Here is a 16,962-nt window from a genome sequence, read left to right as displayed (position 1 = left end):
CGCTACCACGAAACTTTGTTTCAGGTTTCGAAAACACGGTAGAAGTCAGAGGTCAAGTCCGGAGAGTAATGGGGGTATGGGGAAGAAGTTCAAAGCCGCAGTCAGTTGCAGCAGCCATCGCAACTTGGGATGTGTGAGCTGGCGCATTGTCGTGCAGGAGCAGAACGCATTAAGTCAGTTTGCCCCTCCTTTACGCGCGATTTCTTGACAGAGACGTCTCAATTCATCTGCATAGTACGTTAATGGTACGACCTTGCTCAAGATAGTCAAACATGATTATCCCCTGTCTATCAAAAAAAAAGCTGAAGCTATCATCTTCCCTGCTGATGGCAACCTTTTAAATTTTTTCCGAGGGGGTGAGCCAGGTTGCTTTCACTGCATGTTCTGTTTTGTTTTGACTCTGGATCAAAGTGATGGACCCATGTTTCATCCTGAGTTATGATCTGGTAGATTAAATCAGGTTCATCCTCGTAGCCAGACAAAAGATATCTTGAAATATCAAGCCTGATCCGTTTCTGGTCGTCAGTCAACTGTATGGGGACCAATCTAGCGGAAATCTTTGACATGCAATACACATCAGTCAGAATTACCTAAACTGACCAACGCTCATACCCACTTCCCTAGCAATGCTTCGCAGGTCTCGCCTTCTGTCGCAAATGACCGGATCGTGCATAGCTTCGGCAGTTTCATCGTTGGTGGCCTCTTTTGGCCGCCCAGGCCGCTCATTATCTCCAATACTGTCCCTGCCCCTCTTAAATTCAGCAGCCCATTTTTCACTGTGCTATAGGGAGGGAACTGCTCCCCAAGTGCATCCATGATCTCTTCATGGATTTCCTTGGGGGACATCCCTTTCTTACAATGGTACTTAATGACGGCGGCTCTGATTTCAACTTTCTCCATTTGGTCTAAATGACACACCCCTCTACTGATCAAAGTGTGTTTTATGTTCCTAAATCTGTGTAAAACCGCCTGTAACTGGGTCAGTAATCTTCAATAAGATATCGGTATCGACGTATCGTGTGTAAATGTAAATGTAAGCGCTAGACGTATATATCGGACTGAGAACTTTTTGATCATACCTTTATGTATTATCTACCTTTCTTCATGCTCTATACAAACTAATTTACGGTAAAGTTCTTTTTATATTACTTTTTTGTAGAAGTCATTCAAAATCGACTTTATTATTCCCTACTTCTTATTGCTTTCGCTTATTTCCATTATTTAATGTTTATGCTAAATGTAGCCAGGTCTCTGATGCTTTGTTATTCGACGCCGCGCTGCACGCGGCATGTAGTAGATATGCATTCGCATATTCAGCAATGGGGAAAATTTTAGACTTGATTTTGTGTATCTTTTTTTTGTTTTAACAAGATCACACTGTTGTCAAATTTTCTAATAAAAATAGCTTTTCTGCTGTACAACATGTCACCGAGCTTTAAGGGATTAAAATTAACGTTTAACTGAAGTGATAGTGCCATGTTTGAATATTATATTCTTTTTATCATAATCTAATTTTATTTACCTAATAATTAACATGCCAATGAGCTAGTCTATAGTCGATCGTTTTAAAACTTAACAGTTGAGAGAGACAACGACTGTGGCAGTGTCAATCACTTCATTTGCTACGCCTCTAATATATTAAAGTACGACTCCGCCTTAAATTGTCACAAAATGATTACTCTGTATGCTAGCATTTAGCCTTCGTTGACGGAGGGAAGGGAACCAGGACAACTATGATCAATATCACGTACCTGCAACATTAGGACGAATCATTAAATTGCAAGTACCACGCCTACTATTAGAGAGGTGGTTCTCTCTCAATTGTAAAGAATGAACCTTTAGCTCAAATAGACCCGTGATGCAAATATGCAAACTTGTGTTTAATCAAGTAGTTTAATCTTTTAGAAATAAGAAAACAATACGAAACTAAGAATTGATTATATTTAACAATTTATTCATAACTATTAGTTGATATTACAGACATATTTTGTTATTTGTAAAATAACAGAATAGTTCGTCCTCAAAATCATTCGAACATTATGCAATTCGCACCAATATTTAAATGGACATATTTTCGGCGCAACGAAGATTTTTTTTACCTCTGTCTATGTCTTGAATTTATTTTAAGTATACCAATCATTTCAATTTTACTTGTTATCCAATTTATTTTGCTTTCAAGACCTTTCAATTTTTGAAGCAACAGACAAACATTTCAGAATTTCAGACAAGGCATTACTTTGGGAATTTATGTATTAGGTTATACTTTTTCACAAAAATATGCAACGTAATTATTAAACAACGAGCACATACCAAGAACATGGAGGAAAAATTGACTAGTGCTTCGGATAAATTAACTGTAATAGAGAACGATTTTCAAGGCTGATTTTGTACATTACTTGTTCACATCATTTGGCGGCGTCTTTGATGTACAGCATCAACATTTAACTTGTTTAGGTTTAATCATATAACATTGTACAACAATCAAAGTGATTTAGAACGGTTAAGGGGCGAGAACTCTATTGTCGACATCAACAGAATTTTTCCACATTTCGCCTCTCATTGACCATACAACAGTGAACTTCCTTCCCGAAATTCAACTTATTGCACATTCTTTTGCGTATATAAATATGTGCCAAGCACGTAATATATAAATTGCCCAGGAAATAAGATAAATATCAGTAGGAAAAAGATTATGCAATATAACTTTATTCTTCCTTCTCACGAATGGAATAACTATGATTGATGAAACTCACTGAGACGTGAAGATATTAAAATAACCTAGAAATCTAAAGCATTCAGAATGTATATGGAGGGCGCCATTTTGTTTTATGGACATCGCCATTTTGTTTTCAGAAAGTTTTTCTTTTAGTTTAGAGGTAAACACAGTTACTAGTAGCAGACGGCACAAATCAGTATAATTGTGATCATTGAACAAAAGTAACAAAGTTCATAAAAGAAAAATGGCAAAAAATGTCATTACTAATCACACATTGTATCTGAACAACAATATTAATGTCATTTTGCGTGTTTATATAATGTCTTCGTTTTCTTTAAATACGTAGTGCTCCCTCCTTTAAATTGGACGAGTCTATCTGTTTCTTGCATTAAAAAAGCATCGTATGGTCTATTTCAAGGTTTAATTGTGCGGCCAGTTATAGCCCGTTTCAAGTTAAAGGTAACCACATCTACATGATGCACCATAGTTATTCATTGTAAATGAATTTAATGGTTACAGTAATCAAGTCGGCATCATACGAAAGACCAGTAGGGCCAATCCAACTTCATGAATTCCCGATTTCATCTTCATGAATTCACAATCTAAACTTCGTGAATTCCCATTTTCAACATACGGAATTCACGAATTAATGTTTTCGGTTTCATGAATTCACGACTTCAACTTCACGAATTCAGGATTTCAACTTCATGAATTAAATCTATTTTTGGCCCTCCTTACGCAGATGTTCAATTGAGCAGAACCATTTAAACATCCCAGGAAAATGTCATCAAATTTGGCCCAGTGGTTTCTGAGTATAAAACGTTGACAACGGACGCACTGATGGACGACGGACGCCAGCCAAATTTTAATCACAAAAGCTCACGTTGAGCACTTCGTGCTTAGGTGAGTTAAACATTGGCTTTCCATTCGTTTTGCAAGTTTATAATATGGTTATTGACACGGTTTCATATCTTAATATTTTTACTTGAATTTGAAGCAGGAAAAATAGTTTCTTCTACCATTCAAACACAGTCGTATTTCAACAGAACTTAGTTTAAGGAATTTAAGAAAAGACTAGTGTATTTTTTTCCATTTCGTTTCCTTAGTGGTGTTGCCGAAATCATTAATAACTGCTTTTTCTTTCGTTATCTAGTGGCGACACGCATCTGTTATTCTAATTTATGAAAAATACCACATCTATTTATCAGATTGTACGGGGACATGAGAATGTTTACAAAATTCCTACCTTACTGGTTAGAAACATCTATGGAAACAGTTCCTGCACACATCCAACTACGAAAACTTGAAGGTATGTACGTGCATATTTCTCACGGATCACATTTGTCACGTCTGTGAAATGTGTGGTCACATAATGACGTTTGTTTTCGTGTTGAGTAGAATCACATTTGTCGTTTCTATTTTTTTTTGTAAACGAACACATAAATTATGTAACACAAGCAAGAATTAATTTATTCGATTGACATTAAAGTCATCTTTAGCATACTGGTAGTGTTTTGGCCTTAAAATAATAAAACTTAAAATTATTTTAAATCATATTTTAAAATCAAGTAGTTTGACAATAAATGTATTGAGGAGTGTAAAATACAAGTATATTATTGATGTTCCTCATGCAGCTTAATATGTATAAGAACAAGAGCGATCAGTGACCAATTCAATTTAATGTTGCAGCTACTTTGTAGCAGGAGACACAAAAATCATTAACAGGTCACAACGTAAAAACCAGTGTACTATGCATTAAGTACTTGAGGTACCGATCAATCATGTAAAGTTTCACTGACATTGCATAAGTGGTATAAGAGGAGGAGTCCGGACAAAAATCTTAAAGATTAAAATTATGAAAGGCAAAAATCAGTGAGCCTTAACATGTCGATGAGATGCACAATCAGACATGGTATTGATCTTCCTGTAAAGTTTCTATGAAATTGCACCAATATTCCTGGGAGTAGTCCAGGTAACCTTCTGTGTAACTGGCAGATCAAAAAACAACATTTTTGTGTCGCCACTACAACGGATCACTTCTCCGTCGTCTGTCTGTCCGTCCGTCAAAAATTGACCGAACTACTACGCCTCAGAAACTACTGGTGCAATTCATCCAAACTTTTCAGGAATGATCAGAACTAAGTCTAGTTGTTCATTTCGTCGGCATTTTCTGGTTCAATGATTTTTTTCAGAGTTATGACCCTTAAATGATTTTGATTTTTTTTTAAGTTTTAACAGATTGATCTTAGTTCAAATTGTTTCGCATAGTACACGGGTTTTCCACTTGAATGGTTTTTGACCGAGTTATGGCGCTTGAATAAAAAGGTGTTTTTTGTGTTGCCAGCTACACAGAAGCTTGTCCAGACTTCTTAGAAACTACTGTAAAACTTAAAGGAATGATCAGTACTTAGTCTAGTTGTGCAAATCATTGGTATTTTAATGTTCAATGGTTTTTGTCAAAGTTATGGCCCTTTAATGATTGTTTTTATTTTTTATGGTTTTGTTCGGACTACTTCTCTTATACTACTAAAATGCATTTTAAATGAAACTTTACATGATTAATAGTTACCTCAAGTTCTGGTATATATTAAACGGGTTTTCCGGTTGAATAATTTTTGGCCGAGTTATAGCCCTTGAATGAAGAAGAATCACCTCCGGGTGGGGGCAACGCTCGACTTTTTTACTTTCACTCATCGTACGTGGTGTGTCGTGTGTCCTTTTAAAAAGGCGTCAAACTCTTAAAACAACAACTCCTCCTATACCAATAAGCTAATATTGTTAAAACTAAACAGGAATGTTCCTTGTCATGAAGCCCTTTACAAGTTGTTCAACTTTACAAATTGTTCAAAGAATTCCATTCCATGCTTAATTCTGGTTGCAATGGCAACCAAAAGAAAAACAACTTTAAAAAAAAATTCTTTTTAAAATATCAAAAGAAATAGAGCTTAGATATTTGGCATAAAACATCTTCTAGTGAACGTCTACGAAGCTTGATCAAATAAAAGCCTTAGGGTCAATACTGGCCCCGCCCCATGGGGTCATTGATTTTCCTAATATGGACATGTATATAGTAAAAACCTAAAAAATCTCTTGTGTAAATCCAAAAGCGCTAGAGCTTAGATATATGGCATATAACATCATCTAGTGAATGTCTACAAAGTTTGATTAAATAAAAGCCCTAGGGTCAAAATTGGACCCGCCCCAGGGGGTCAATTATTTTCCTTATAATTATGTATATAGTACAAACTTAAAAAAAATACTTGCAACAATCCGAAAGATATTGGCATGAAACATCTTCTAGTGGATGTCTACAAAGTTTGTTCAAATAAATGCCCTAGGGACAAAACTGGCACGCCCCATGGGGTCAATGATCTTTCCTTATATGTATAGAGTAAAAAGAAAAATAATCTTCTATATTTGTAACAAAGTTGTAACTGTTTTCCATTAGCAATAGCAAGTAGTATTAATGTTTTTAATGTGCTCTATTATCAGATAGCAATATGAACTTTGTGATCTTAATTTAAGGTTTAGATTTTGTATCTGCTTTTGTTTATAGTTTACAATATTCCTTGTTCCTTGCCATGGAGAGTATTAATATTCAGATGAGCAATATATAGGCCATCATTGCCCTATTGTTCTAAACGCAAATAAATAAACGTTTTAAACAAATCTTAAAATAAGAAAAAAGTTAAGTTTTCTATTTTTGAGACGGACCCGCCACCAGGTGCGTTCAGGGCTATGTCATCTACACATGGGATTTGACGGCTACAATCGAAAAAAGTATCTCCAACGGAATATCATCTTAACAAATAGTACAATATTTAATCATAAATAGCACACACATAATGTTGTAATATGTTGAAAGCGTTTATGTTCCAATTTTCATTGCAAAGAACGTTTAGTAAATAAAACAAATGATAATCATAAATACGAGAAAATATCGAGAAAATATCGTAATAATTACACTACTTTGTCCTACTTCGTCCCAAACGTTCACGCTATCACAATAAGAGAATAAAGGTACACGCGTTTGTGACCGTACTGTAACTTTGTCATGCATCAACAGATTTTAAAATCACTTGGCATGAATGTTTTTTACATCAAGACGACATGTCGAGTGCAAGACCAATATCCCTACCTCCAAGGTCAAGGTCACACTTACTATTTGAAGGATGTACACATTCCTGTCCGGACTGTAACTTTGTTGTTCATCGAAGGATTTTTAAAAAACTTGGCACAAGTATCCACAGACAATGTGCCGCGGCTAAGGCCCATACCACTACCTAAAAGGTGAAGGTCACAGATAGAGGTTGAAGGCAAAGTGTAGCTGTGTCAAGCTTTGAAGGATTTTAAAATTACTTGCTACAAAAGTCAAACACACCATGGTGATGTCTTCTATTTAAGTTATATGTACAAGTACTTGACTTACCAATCAATCCTTTAAAGTTTTATTAGCAATTAATGAAAGGCACACATTATTCCATAAACTTAAACTAATATCATAACATTCATATCTGAAATTGTGCAAATGTTAATAAGGTTTTTTTTTTTCTATGTATGCCTTTTTATGTGCTGTGACTTTTTTTAACCTCAGATGATCCTTAATCAGACCTGAACTGGAAATCATTTAAACAATCTTTCTTACCAATGTCCGGGATATTTGGTGATAACATTTTTTATCCATTTTTGGTCTGTGACTAGATTTTGACCACGGATGACCCATGTTCAAAGCTGAGCTAGAAATCATCAAAAAAAACTTTGTGAAAAAAGTTTCAGGATATTTGGGATGGAATTATTACCTCTAGAATGTATACAATATTTTTCCATAATTTAGGTTGTGTGACTTAGTTTTTGACCCCATACTAAAGTTTAGATCTACTTTTTTTCATGTAGGTCTGATTACCACCGTATATATGTTTCGCCTTCATTATGATTTGGATTCCCTGAGAAAGCTTTTTTTAAGCTTTGCAATCAAACCGGTTTTTACAGTTACATTAGAAGAAGTATCGAAAAAAAACCGTTGTCCATGGAAGTAAAACAATTTTTTGATTTTTATTAGAAACAAAATTGTTTGAAGTAATTTGAAACAAGTTAATTTGAAATAATAGACTCATTTTTTTATGGGCAAAATTGTTTTGCCAGTTAACCTGCAGCGTATATGGATAACACCGTGTTTGTGCTCTCGAAATCATGAAAATTACCAACTAAGTATTGGTTTTCCAGCGGTTAAAATTAGAAAACGCATCGCTTTCAAAATTGTAAAAGCTCGTTTGAAAATTCACGAGAAGGTTACAACCTATTGGTTATCGTCAGATCATAATGTACAGCGTAAATTAGGACCTGAATTGAATCAGATTGCAAGATGACCCATATTCAAACATGACCTATACACTAACTACACATCCTTTCTGACTAATTTCCAGGATATTTGGACCTAAACCGTATCCTCTACATTGTTAGCAAGGTTCTTCCATATTTGGGCTGTGTAACAAAGTTTTTGACCACAGATAAACTAGTTTTGAAACTTCAGCTAGAATTATACAAACAACCTTTCTGACCAATTCCCAGGATATTTGGACCAAAACAGAAGCCTCTAAAGTGTTAACGAGGTTTTTTAATATTTGGGCTGTGACCAAGATGACCCATATTTGAAACTGCCCTAAAAATCATCAGATCAACCTTTCTGACCCAGGATGACCCATATTCAAACTTGAGCTAGAAATCATCATAACAACATTTCAAACTAATTTCCAGGATATATGGATCAAAACATTAGCTTCTTACGTGTAAATGAGGTTTTACCATATTTGGGCTGTGACCCAAGATGACCCATATTTGAAACTGTCCTGGAAATCATAGAAACCTATGCCCCAAGGATGGTACAAATTTAGACACAAGAGAAAAACTTTGAACAATATTGTTAGAGGACATATAGATGGTATCATTTACCAAATATCAAAGCTCTAAGCCCTATATCTTCAGAAAAGAAGATTATTTTTTTTGTTTTATTAAATGTACATATTGAAAATCAATGACCGCCGAGGCGGGGTCAATTTTTACCAAAGGACTTTAATTTAAACAATCTTGGTAGAGGTTTACCAGAAAATGTTTCATGCCTTATATCTAGCCTTTGTCAATTAAGAGAAGATGAGTTTTTAAAGGTTTTACTACATGTATATACATATAAGGAAGATCAATGACACCCTGGGGCGAGGCCAATTTTCACCCCAGGGCTAATATCTGAATATTTTTATTAGATGATGTTACACACATAATATCTAAGCGTAGGTCTTGCTCTTTCAGAGGAATTTCAAACTTTTTACCAGAAACATATAAGGAAAACCTATGACCCCAGGTCAATTTTAACCTCAGGGCTATAATTTGGACAATCTTGGTACAGTTCTACTACAAAATGCTTCATGCCAATTATCTAACCTCTAGCCCCGTGACCTACTTATGCAACAGACCGGAACCATTTGAACAACTTTGGGAGGGGACCTGACCCAGGGATCATTCCTGTAAAGTTTGGTTACTGTACAGTCATTGGTTTAAGAGGAGATGTTGTTTAAAGAAATTGTTGACGACGTACGATGGCAAACGGTGCAGGATCACAATAGCTCACCATGAGCAAGTTGTGCTCAGGTGAGCTAACAAGATAATAGATACTTCAAAAGACTAGCTAGATAATAGGAACATTTCTAGCCATAAAAAGATAACAGAAAACTAACATTTTGTATATGTGGTAGCTTTAACAATTTCATATATATTGTTTTTCTTTATTCTTTTTTTAAATTTTAGTTGCCAAAAGTTTTATTCAAAGTTTGAAGAGACAGTCATCATTTGTCCTCCTTGCCCAGGTTAGTACATTTCGAACCTATCATTTTAATGTTAAAGTAAAAACAGCAATATAATCATAAATCATTAAACAGGTTATACTTAGTTAAACATAATATCAATTTGATGAATATAATATAGACATTTTTATTTTAACAATAGAATACATAGTAATGGTGACATAATAGATCGGATTCTATCAGACTTATAATAAAATAAACCAGAACTATCACTAAATGTTATTAAAACCCCCGCAAGACTGCTTCGGAAATGAGGAAGTTACTAGTAACATAATACCTTGTAAAAGAATTGAAATAGAGTTATGATTGTGTAACAGAATACCTTGTAAAAGAATTGAAATAGAGTTATGGTTGTGGGCAATTAAGGATAGTTGTGATTCTTGTATGTTGCATTTCCTTTCAATGTGGTTGACCATAGAATTACTCTGTAATAAGTCCAGAAAGAGTAACGCTTCTTAAGCACTGCACTTCTTCTCATTACGCTTGACCATTGTATGAAGTTGCATTGAATTCTAAACATTAGTTTTTAAGTTATGCTCCGGACAAGGAAAAGGAACAAAGGGCAATAACTCTACAAATACTGAAGGAGTTATGGTTATTGTACACTGTATTTCCCTAATTGCGCTTGACCATTGTATGAAGTTGTATAGAATTCCAACTTCTAGTTTTCAAGTAATGCACTGGACAAAAAAAGTAACAAAGGGCAATAACTGTAATTAGTCCAAAGAGTTATGGTTCTTGTGCACTGAGCTATAACTCACTGCCCTTGACCATTGTATGAAGTCTCATTGAATTCCAATCAATTATTCAAGTTATGTACTGGACAATAAAAAGTAACAAAGGGCAAAAACTCTTAAATGAGTCAAGAAAGAGTTATAGTTTCTGTGCATTGTGCTTTCTCTCAATATACTTGACAATTGTATAAAATTGTATTGAATGCCATTCCAACCAGTAGTTTTCAAGTTATGCTCTCGATAAGAAAAAAAGCAATGGAAAAGTAACAAAGGACAATAACTCTAATAGTCATTGAATTATGTCATTGAATGAATGAATGACATGAATAAACTTAAATCTTTTGAGTTCTTAGTTTGTCTGTATCATAGTAAATATCCCTTATTTAGTTTATAGAACATATAATCAAAAGATCCAGTTTTCTCAGGATGAATATGTATAACTGATGTTTCAACTATTCTCCATTTTAAGTAAATTTGTTGGAAAAGTTCCAATGTCTTTAAAAGTGATCTCAGGAAACAGTTTTTAGAAACGGACAGACAGAACAGCTGACAGAGACTCTGAGGATAAATTATTAAACATCCCTTGGTTGTTACCAGAATATAACATTTTTAAAAGCAAAAACTAAGAGGAGATAACTCTTGAAATAAAGATGCTAGACTTATGAACATTTTCATACATAGGGATGTGCCGTAAGCAAATGAAGCATGGATAGAATTGCTTCATCCGCCAATTTTGAAATACTACGGCAATGAAGTACCAGAACGTGTTCGGGTAAGAGATAATTGAGAATTCTCTCTACCGTCAGAATCTGGTCAGCCCACTTCTCAGGATCCTCAGTACGATCCAAGCCAATTTCCCCGAGACCTGCTACCCCTGGATATTTTAAGACCTCCTCCAGCTTCCTTAGATTGGGCTCACTGGAAGACAATCTCGGATGGTAACCAATTACTGGTACAACCCCCTGATCCACCCATGCCCGGCTCCCTTCTCTAGTAGGATACGTGGCGGGGTCACAAAACACACCAACCACTCCTACTAGATTAACCGCATGAGTTTCCAGAGGATTATACTTTTCTAATGCCTCTAGAGAAGCATCAGAAATCCTTAATTCCCTAAGGGTTCTATCCAGATGACAATGGCTATCAAACCCATCTGGATATTGCGGAAGCTGGGACTTATCTTCCTCGGACATGTCAAATAACCGTCCAAGGTTCTCCTGTTGCTCCTTCTCTAACATTGAAACCTTTAAAAGGGAAGGGAATTTTCCAGTAAAAAAAAAATCTCGCTTTTTACCACAGGTTTTAATGCCAAAAACCCTCGGGAAAACCGTTTTCTTTTAGAATTACGGGAATCCCTAAATAGCCGTCGGATAAATCTTTCAGCTCTTTTTCCAAAAGGTTGGGGACTAAGTGATTCTACAAATTTGACCAAATCCCCTTTTGGCCCCGGGGTTTTGCCCCCAAAAAGCCCCCCTGGAAATTTGATTTAAAGGGCTTTTAATTTTTCTAGAGACCCCTTCCCCAGATAAATGGGGGTTAAACCCCACCCGGAAGTTTGAAAAACCAAATTTTTGGGCGGTTGTTTATCTTCCGTAAAAACCAATACGGACACCTTTCCAAAAAAAAAGGGGAGAATTTTATAACAAGGGCATTTTGGTTTTCTTCCCAGCTCTGCCACATTTTTTGGGTGATCCCGGGGTTTATTTTCCCCTACCTTAGACCCCTTCCCCCGCCTTTGGCCCGTGTCCCCCAGTAACACGTAAGTTAAAAGAGTTATCTTTCGGTGTACGACTGATACGTTTATCAGTTCTAACCGCAGAAACCCTCTCCTCTTCACGCCGTTTATCGTGTTTACTTTTACCATACAAAGCTTGATAACTTTGTTGATATTTACGCACGATCAACTTAGCTTGTTGAATAGACTCGGGGTTATGCATATAAACATAATGTCCCGCGTCCTTATCCAACAAGCTATAACAAAACCTATTCATGACTTGGTCAATCACGAATGACTCTCGTAGGTCACTATATGCTTGACCTGCCAAAGAAAGAAATCTGTCCAACAAAATCATCAATCGACTCGCCCGAGTTCTGATTCGTCTGATGAAATTGTGCCTGTGCAGCACCTGGCAAAATTTGCTCACCAAATCTTGACTCTAACTTATCACACAGTGACCTATACGAGCGCCCCTCGCCGTTTTTATGCAAAATAACTTAATAATCTAACGATTTACCCTCTAGCGCCCAACATAACGCATTTAATTTTCATCAGATGACCATTGACAGCGTTCTGCGAAATGCGAAAACTTTAAATGAAAAGCTTCCCAGCTGCCACGACCATCAAACGTTATATTTCTAGGTAAAGCACTTGCAGGCAACTTTGACCGTAACGGCGTTCCATAGTCATAATTATAACCATCCTCCATACTAGGCATGTTAAGTTTAACATCAGGGTTTAGAACACCTGCATTAGTTGTAGACGGCATAAATTGCCTATAACCCCCTGCCATATAAGGCATGTTATGTTTAACAGGGGTTGTTATATCTACATTTGAGGCAGACGGCATAAATTGCCTAAAGTCAGATGGAATACCCCGGGGAACTTTCGGTGTAGAAAAGTCTGACATCGAATACCCCAAAGCACTCCCCTGCACCTTTGGCATAAATTCTTTAGGTCGAACTACAGGATCATGTACTGTTCCTGAAGTCCCAGTAGGCTTAAATTCTTTAGGCCGAACTACAGGATCATGTAATGTACCTGAAGTCCCAGTAGACTTAACCGCTTTGCTTTCGGCAATTTTCATTTTCGGCGTATCCGAATGATCAGACCCTGAAAAATCATCAATCGACTTAAATGATCTGTCTGCCGAGTTGTCCTTTTCCGAAACTTCATCGACTGAAGTTCCCTTATCGAAAGGAGACTTTTCCACTTTTTCTTTTAGTGAAAAATCGATATTATCCAATTCTTCACCGGTAAAATGTTTACGACATATTGCCGACAATATGTCTGGGGTAATATAACCACCAGCTTCCCTAATCGATAAGAGAATGGTAGCTAACTTATCACTTACCCCTGGAATTTCAGCCAATTCATCCTTAGTAGCATAATTACAATGTAATTGCAACTTTGGCATGAGTTGACTCAATGTCTGTCAAATCTGGAAATTCGTTGAACATCGCCATATTAAATAATAAAGCAATACAATGTTTATAAAAAACACTTTATTTATAAAACTTCACAGATAATTCACAGAAAAAAAACACCGGTTGAAAGTATCCCGAGATACCTTATAAAAATTCCCGATATAAAATTCAATTTATAACCAATAATACACAATATTATTAAATATCGTGCTTAAAATATTCCTCTGCAATTCAATTTAATAAATTGCTAGGTTTAGGGAACAAAAATTGATACCGGTATACAATTTTTAAGGGGAAAATCCACGAGGAAAAAAATGGAGGAAAAAAACCCCCCAAAAAAACAAACAAGAAAAAATTGACGTGGAGACTGACTGGTAGCGTCAAAAATACAGGCCGCAGCTAGAATTAAATCACGCTGCCACCATTATAGTACAAGAAAAGCATTGATGCAAAGCATCAAAGGGCGTCCAAACAGCAGGTGCAGATGAACTAGTAGATATATGATGACAAGATATTCTTATAAACTTTTCAATGGTTCATTGGGTTTTACCAGAATTGTATATCACTTTTGAATGAACGGACGAAAGACATTGTTCATTATTTATAACTTTGATCGGCATGCTAGAAATTAGAATATTACTTGTTATTTCTTTATGATCGTGGTTATTATATATAATAGCAACGGATATACATGTATACAATCATTTATAATCCATATGTGTAACGCATGATCAACACCATACTTGTGTAATTGTCCCTTCCCAGCAGGCACTCGACGTTGTTTCAACGTTGAAACAACGTTGAAATATGGTCGTGACGTTGTTCAACCAATATTCAACTATGGACGACCATACGGATATATAGCCAATGTATATACAACGTTGATTCAATGTTGTGTATGGTTGAAGTTTTACATTTAGTTTAATCATTATATAAACTTTTATACCACTAATTTTGTGTTATTATTCCTTTATTGAATTAGTCTGTAAGTGATTTTGTCAGGAAAATTTGCGTTACAATCTTTTTCCGTATATATATTCAAAATTAGCGCTGAAACAAATAAAGTTGGAAATAATTTTTCACTTTCTATTAACGCTTTAAATATTAGTTAATATGTTTTGTTGTTTGTTGCTTTATTTTTTAGTTCTTTATGAATAATATTAATCAATAAATTGATATTAGTCAAAATCCCGGTAATAAAATAACGCTGGTCAGGGGAAGTAATTGTTTCGGTCTATGATTTTGTTTGTTGTCTATGATTATCGTTCGTGCAAATGGTGGCGCTGTTTGGAAAATTTGAAAACAACACGATTGGCAATTTATTTGGATTTCGGAGGTATTACCGTAATGTTTTACTTTAGTTTACTGAATATTTTCTAAAATATTATTATTTATTCTTAAAATTCTACTTTAATTTACTTTATGAAATAAATGAGAGATGAAAACACATGATTGAGTTGATGTGACACGTTTTCGCGACCTAATTCGGTAGGCCTGCCTTGTTAGCATGAAGTTATTGATGTCCGTGGCAATTTATGATTTTACAAATCTTGTCTTTCTTTAATTTATTTTTATTATTATTAAACAATTGTCTGTACTATATCCTAATTAGAATTTAATCAATTATAAATTGAAACCTATAAAGTAGTTCGGCCCACATAACTTACGTCCCAAGACGATTCGTCAATATATATAACTATGTTTGTATTTTAGTGATAGTATATAATCACGGACTTTAATTGACATAAATCCGTGGTATAATACAGTGTTAATTAGTTTGAAAAAAAAAAACATTATTATTAAGTTAAATAACAAATTTGAGTGTAAAACTTTAAAGTTTAATAGTCGTAAATTTATGGGGAATAATAAATCTATTTCTATTTTATTATATATTATTTTATATTCTAGATCCTGGTCCTGGTTGAAGTTTAGAGTATTGCAGCTGTAGCCTGTATACCATACATTCAACATGAAAAGGACTGTCAGGTTTGTTAAATTGAAATTTATTCTTATTAATTTATATATTTGAATTTCTTTACAATACAAAGTATAAATTTTTCAACTCCTGGATATTTATCTTGTCTTAAAATATATTATTTTCGGAATATTCGTGTAACATTATTTATATAAAATTTACATGTTTGTTGATTTCAGGATGCTGGCATAAAATGGTCTTAGCTAAGAGCCTTAGAATGTTAATTTCTTGGAATTATGCTGCAAGGAACTGACGGGGGAGCAGTTTTTCTTACCAATCATAGGTGAGACTTTTAAATAGCTTCTTTTAAAAAGATTATGTTGTCTTATATACAGTATTTGCTGTCAATATGAAACTTAGCTATGTTTCAATTTCTATGCTGTTTTATGATGTAAATCTTAGAGAAAAGCATTTTAAGATAAAAACAAATCACTAAGTTGAGTAATTATATGTATAATTTGAGATTGACCTAGTCACTTTTAACTACAAATTTCTTATTTTTATTTGCAGAAGCAGTAAGAGACAGCCAAAGAAGTACTCAAACACTTGACATACCCAGAAAGATCTAGAAGAAAAGATTGGAACAGATTGTAGTTAAATTGTTAAAACTATTAAAGTGAATTTAAGCTGCACTTGAACTGTATTTTTAAAATAAAATATCTGAAGTATTTAATATTGTCTTGATATTTTGTTAAACTTGGTTACTTTGCTCTATATCCAAAAATTAAAGTATGGTGGGTTTTCAACGTTGAAATGACATTGAAACTTCAACGTTGTGCCAACGTTGAAGCTGCAACGTTGTATCAACGTTGAAATTTCAACGTTGTTTCAACTTTCAAATCCGAATATAAATCCAACCTTATTTCAACGTTGAAATCTGACCATAATTCAACGTTGAAACAACGTTGATGTGCCTGCTGGGTTATTATGTTATCGCTATTAGCGAGGACCCCCTCTTAAGGTATCTGTTCACACTAAGTAACAATATGACACTTGTTATATTACCATGTTGATCATGTTGAGCATAATTGTTTATTATTCAATAAATGTAATTTCTATTTTAATAAAAAAAAAATACAGATTTTATGAATATTGTTTTCTTTCTTTTTGTGTGTGTGTTTTATGCCGCTATTTTAATACTGAGTTTTTACGTTTACTACTATTTTAAGAATTCAATTGTCATAATGATCGACGATTATAAGTCAAAACTTAACTGGAAAAAGTCAGTAAATCATGGTTAATCTTTCAATATATAATATTTGTTTATTCTTAACCATATACATGTACATTTGTATTTTTCTTTATCATTTTTTAAATTATCAATCAATTGAATAATTTCATAAAAATCTGATTTGTAACTTTTGAATAATTCCTCGGAATCTTTACTAAACACGAATAACAAATTAAATAAAATGTTTTAAAAGTTGATAGTGTCATATTAATGCCATAAAAATGTACATTTTTTTCAATTATTGTAACATATTTATTGTTTTTATCTCATATAGATTAAAATATAACATGCGATTTGTGTTGTTGGGG

General features: G+C 34.5%; 1 protein-coding gene across 1 annotated transcript in view; it reads left to right on the top strand.

Moving 5' to 3' along the window:
• LOC132746046 (DNA-binding protein RFX6-like) overlaps positions 1–16,962 on the top strand; it is a 62,636-nt gene that overhangs the window by 26,178 nt on the left and 19,496 nt on the right. Inside the window, exons 6-7 of the mRNA XM_060735104.1 lie at positions 3,925–4,025; positions 9,515–9,573. Coding sequence (XP_060591087.1) covers positions 3,925–4,025; positions 9,515–9,573 — 160 coding nt within the window. The remainder of the gene's footprint in view (positions 1–3,924; positions 4,026–9,514; positions 9,574–16,962) is intronic.

The sequence above is a fragment of the Ruditapes philippinarum genome, unplaced genomic scaffold, assembly GCF_026571515.1.
Source record: "Ruditapes philippinarum isolate M1 unplaced genomic scaffold, ASM2657151v2 ctg6560_1_1_1_1, whole genome shotgun sequence".
NCBI classification, from domain to species: domain Eukaryota; kingdom Metazoa; phylum Mollusca; class Bivalvia; order Venerida; family Veneridae; genus Ruditapes; species Ruditapes philippinarum.
Note: the sequence above shows the minus strand (reverse complement) of the source record. Positions and strands in the feature narration are given on the sequence as shown.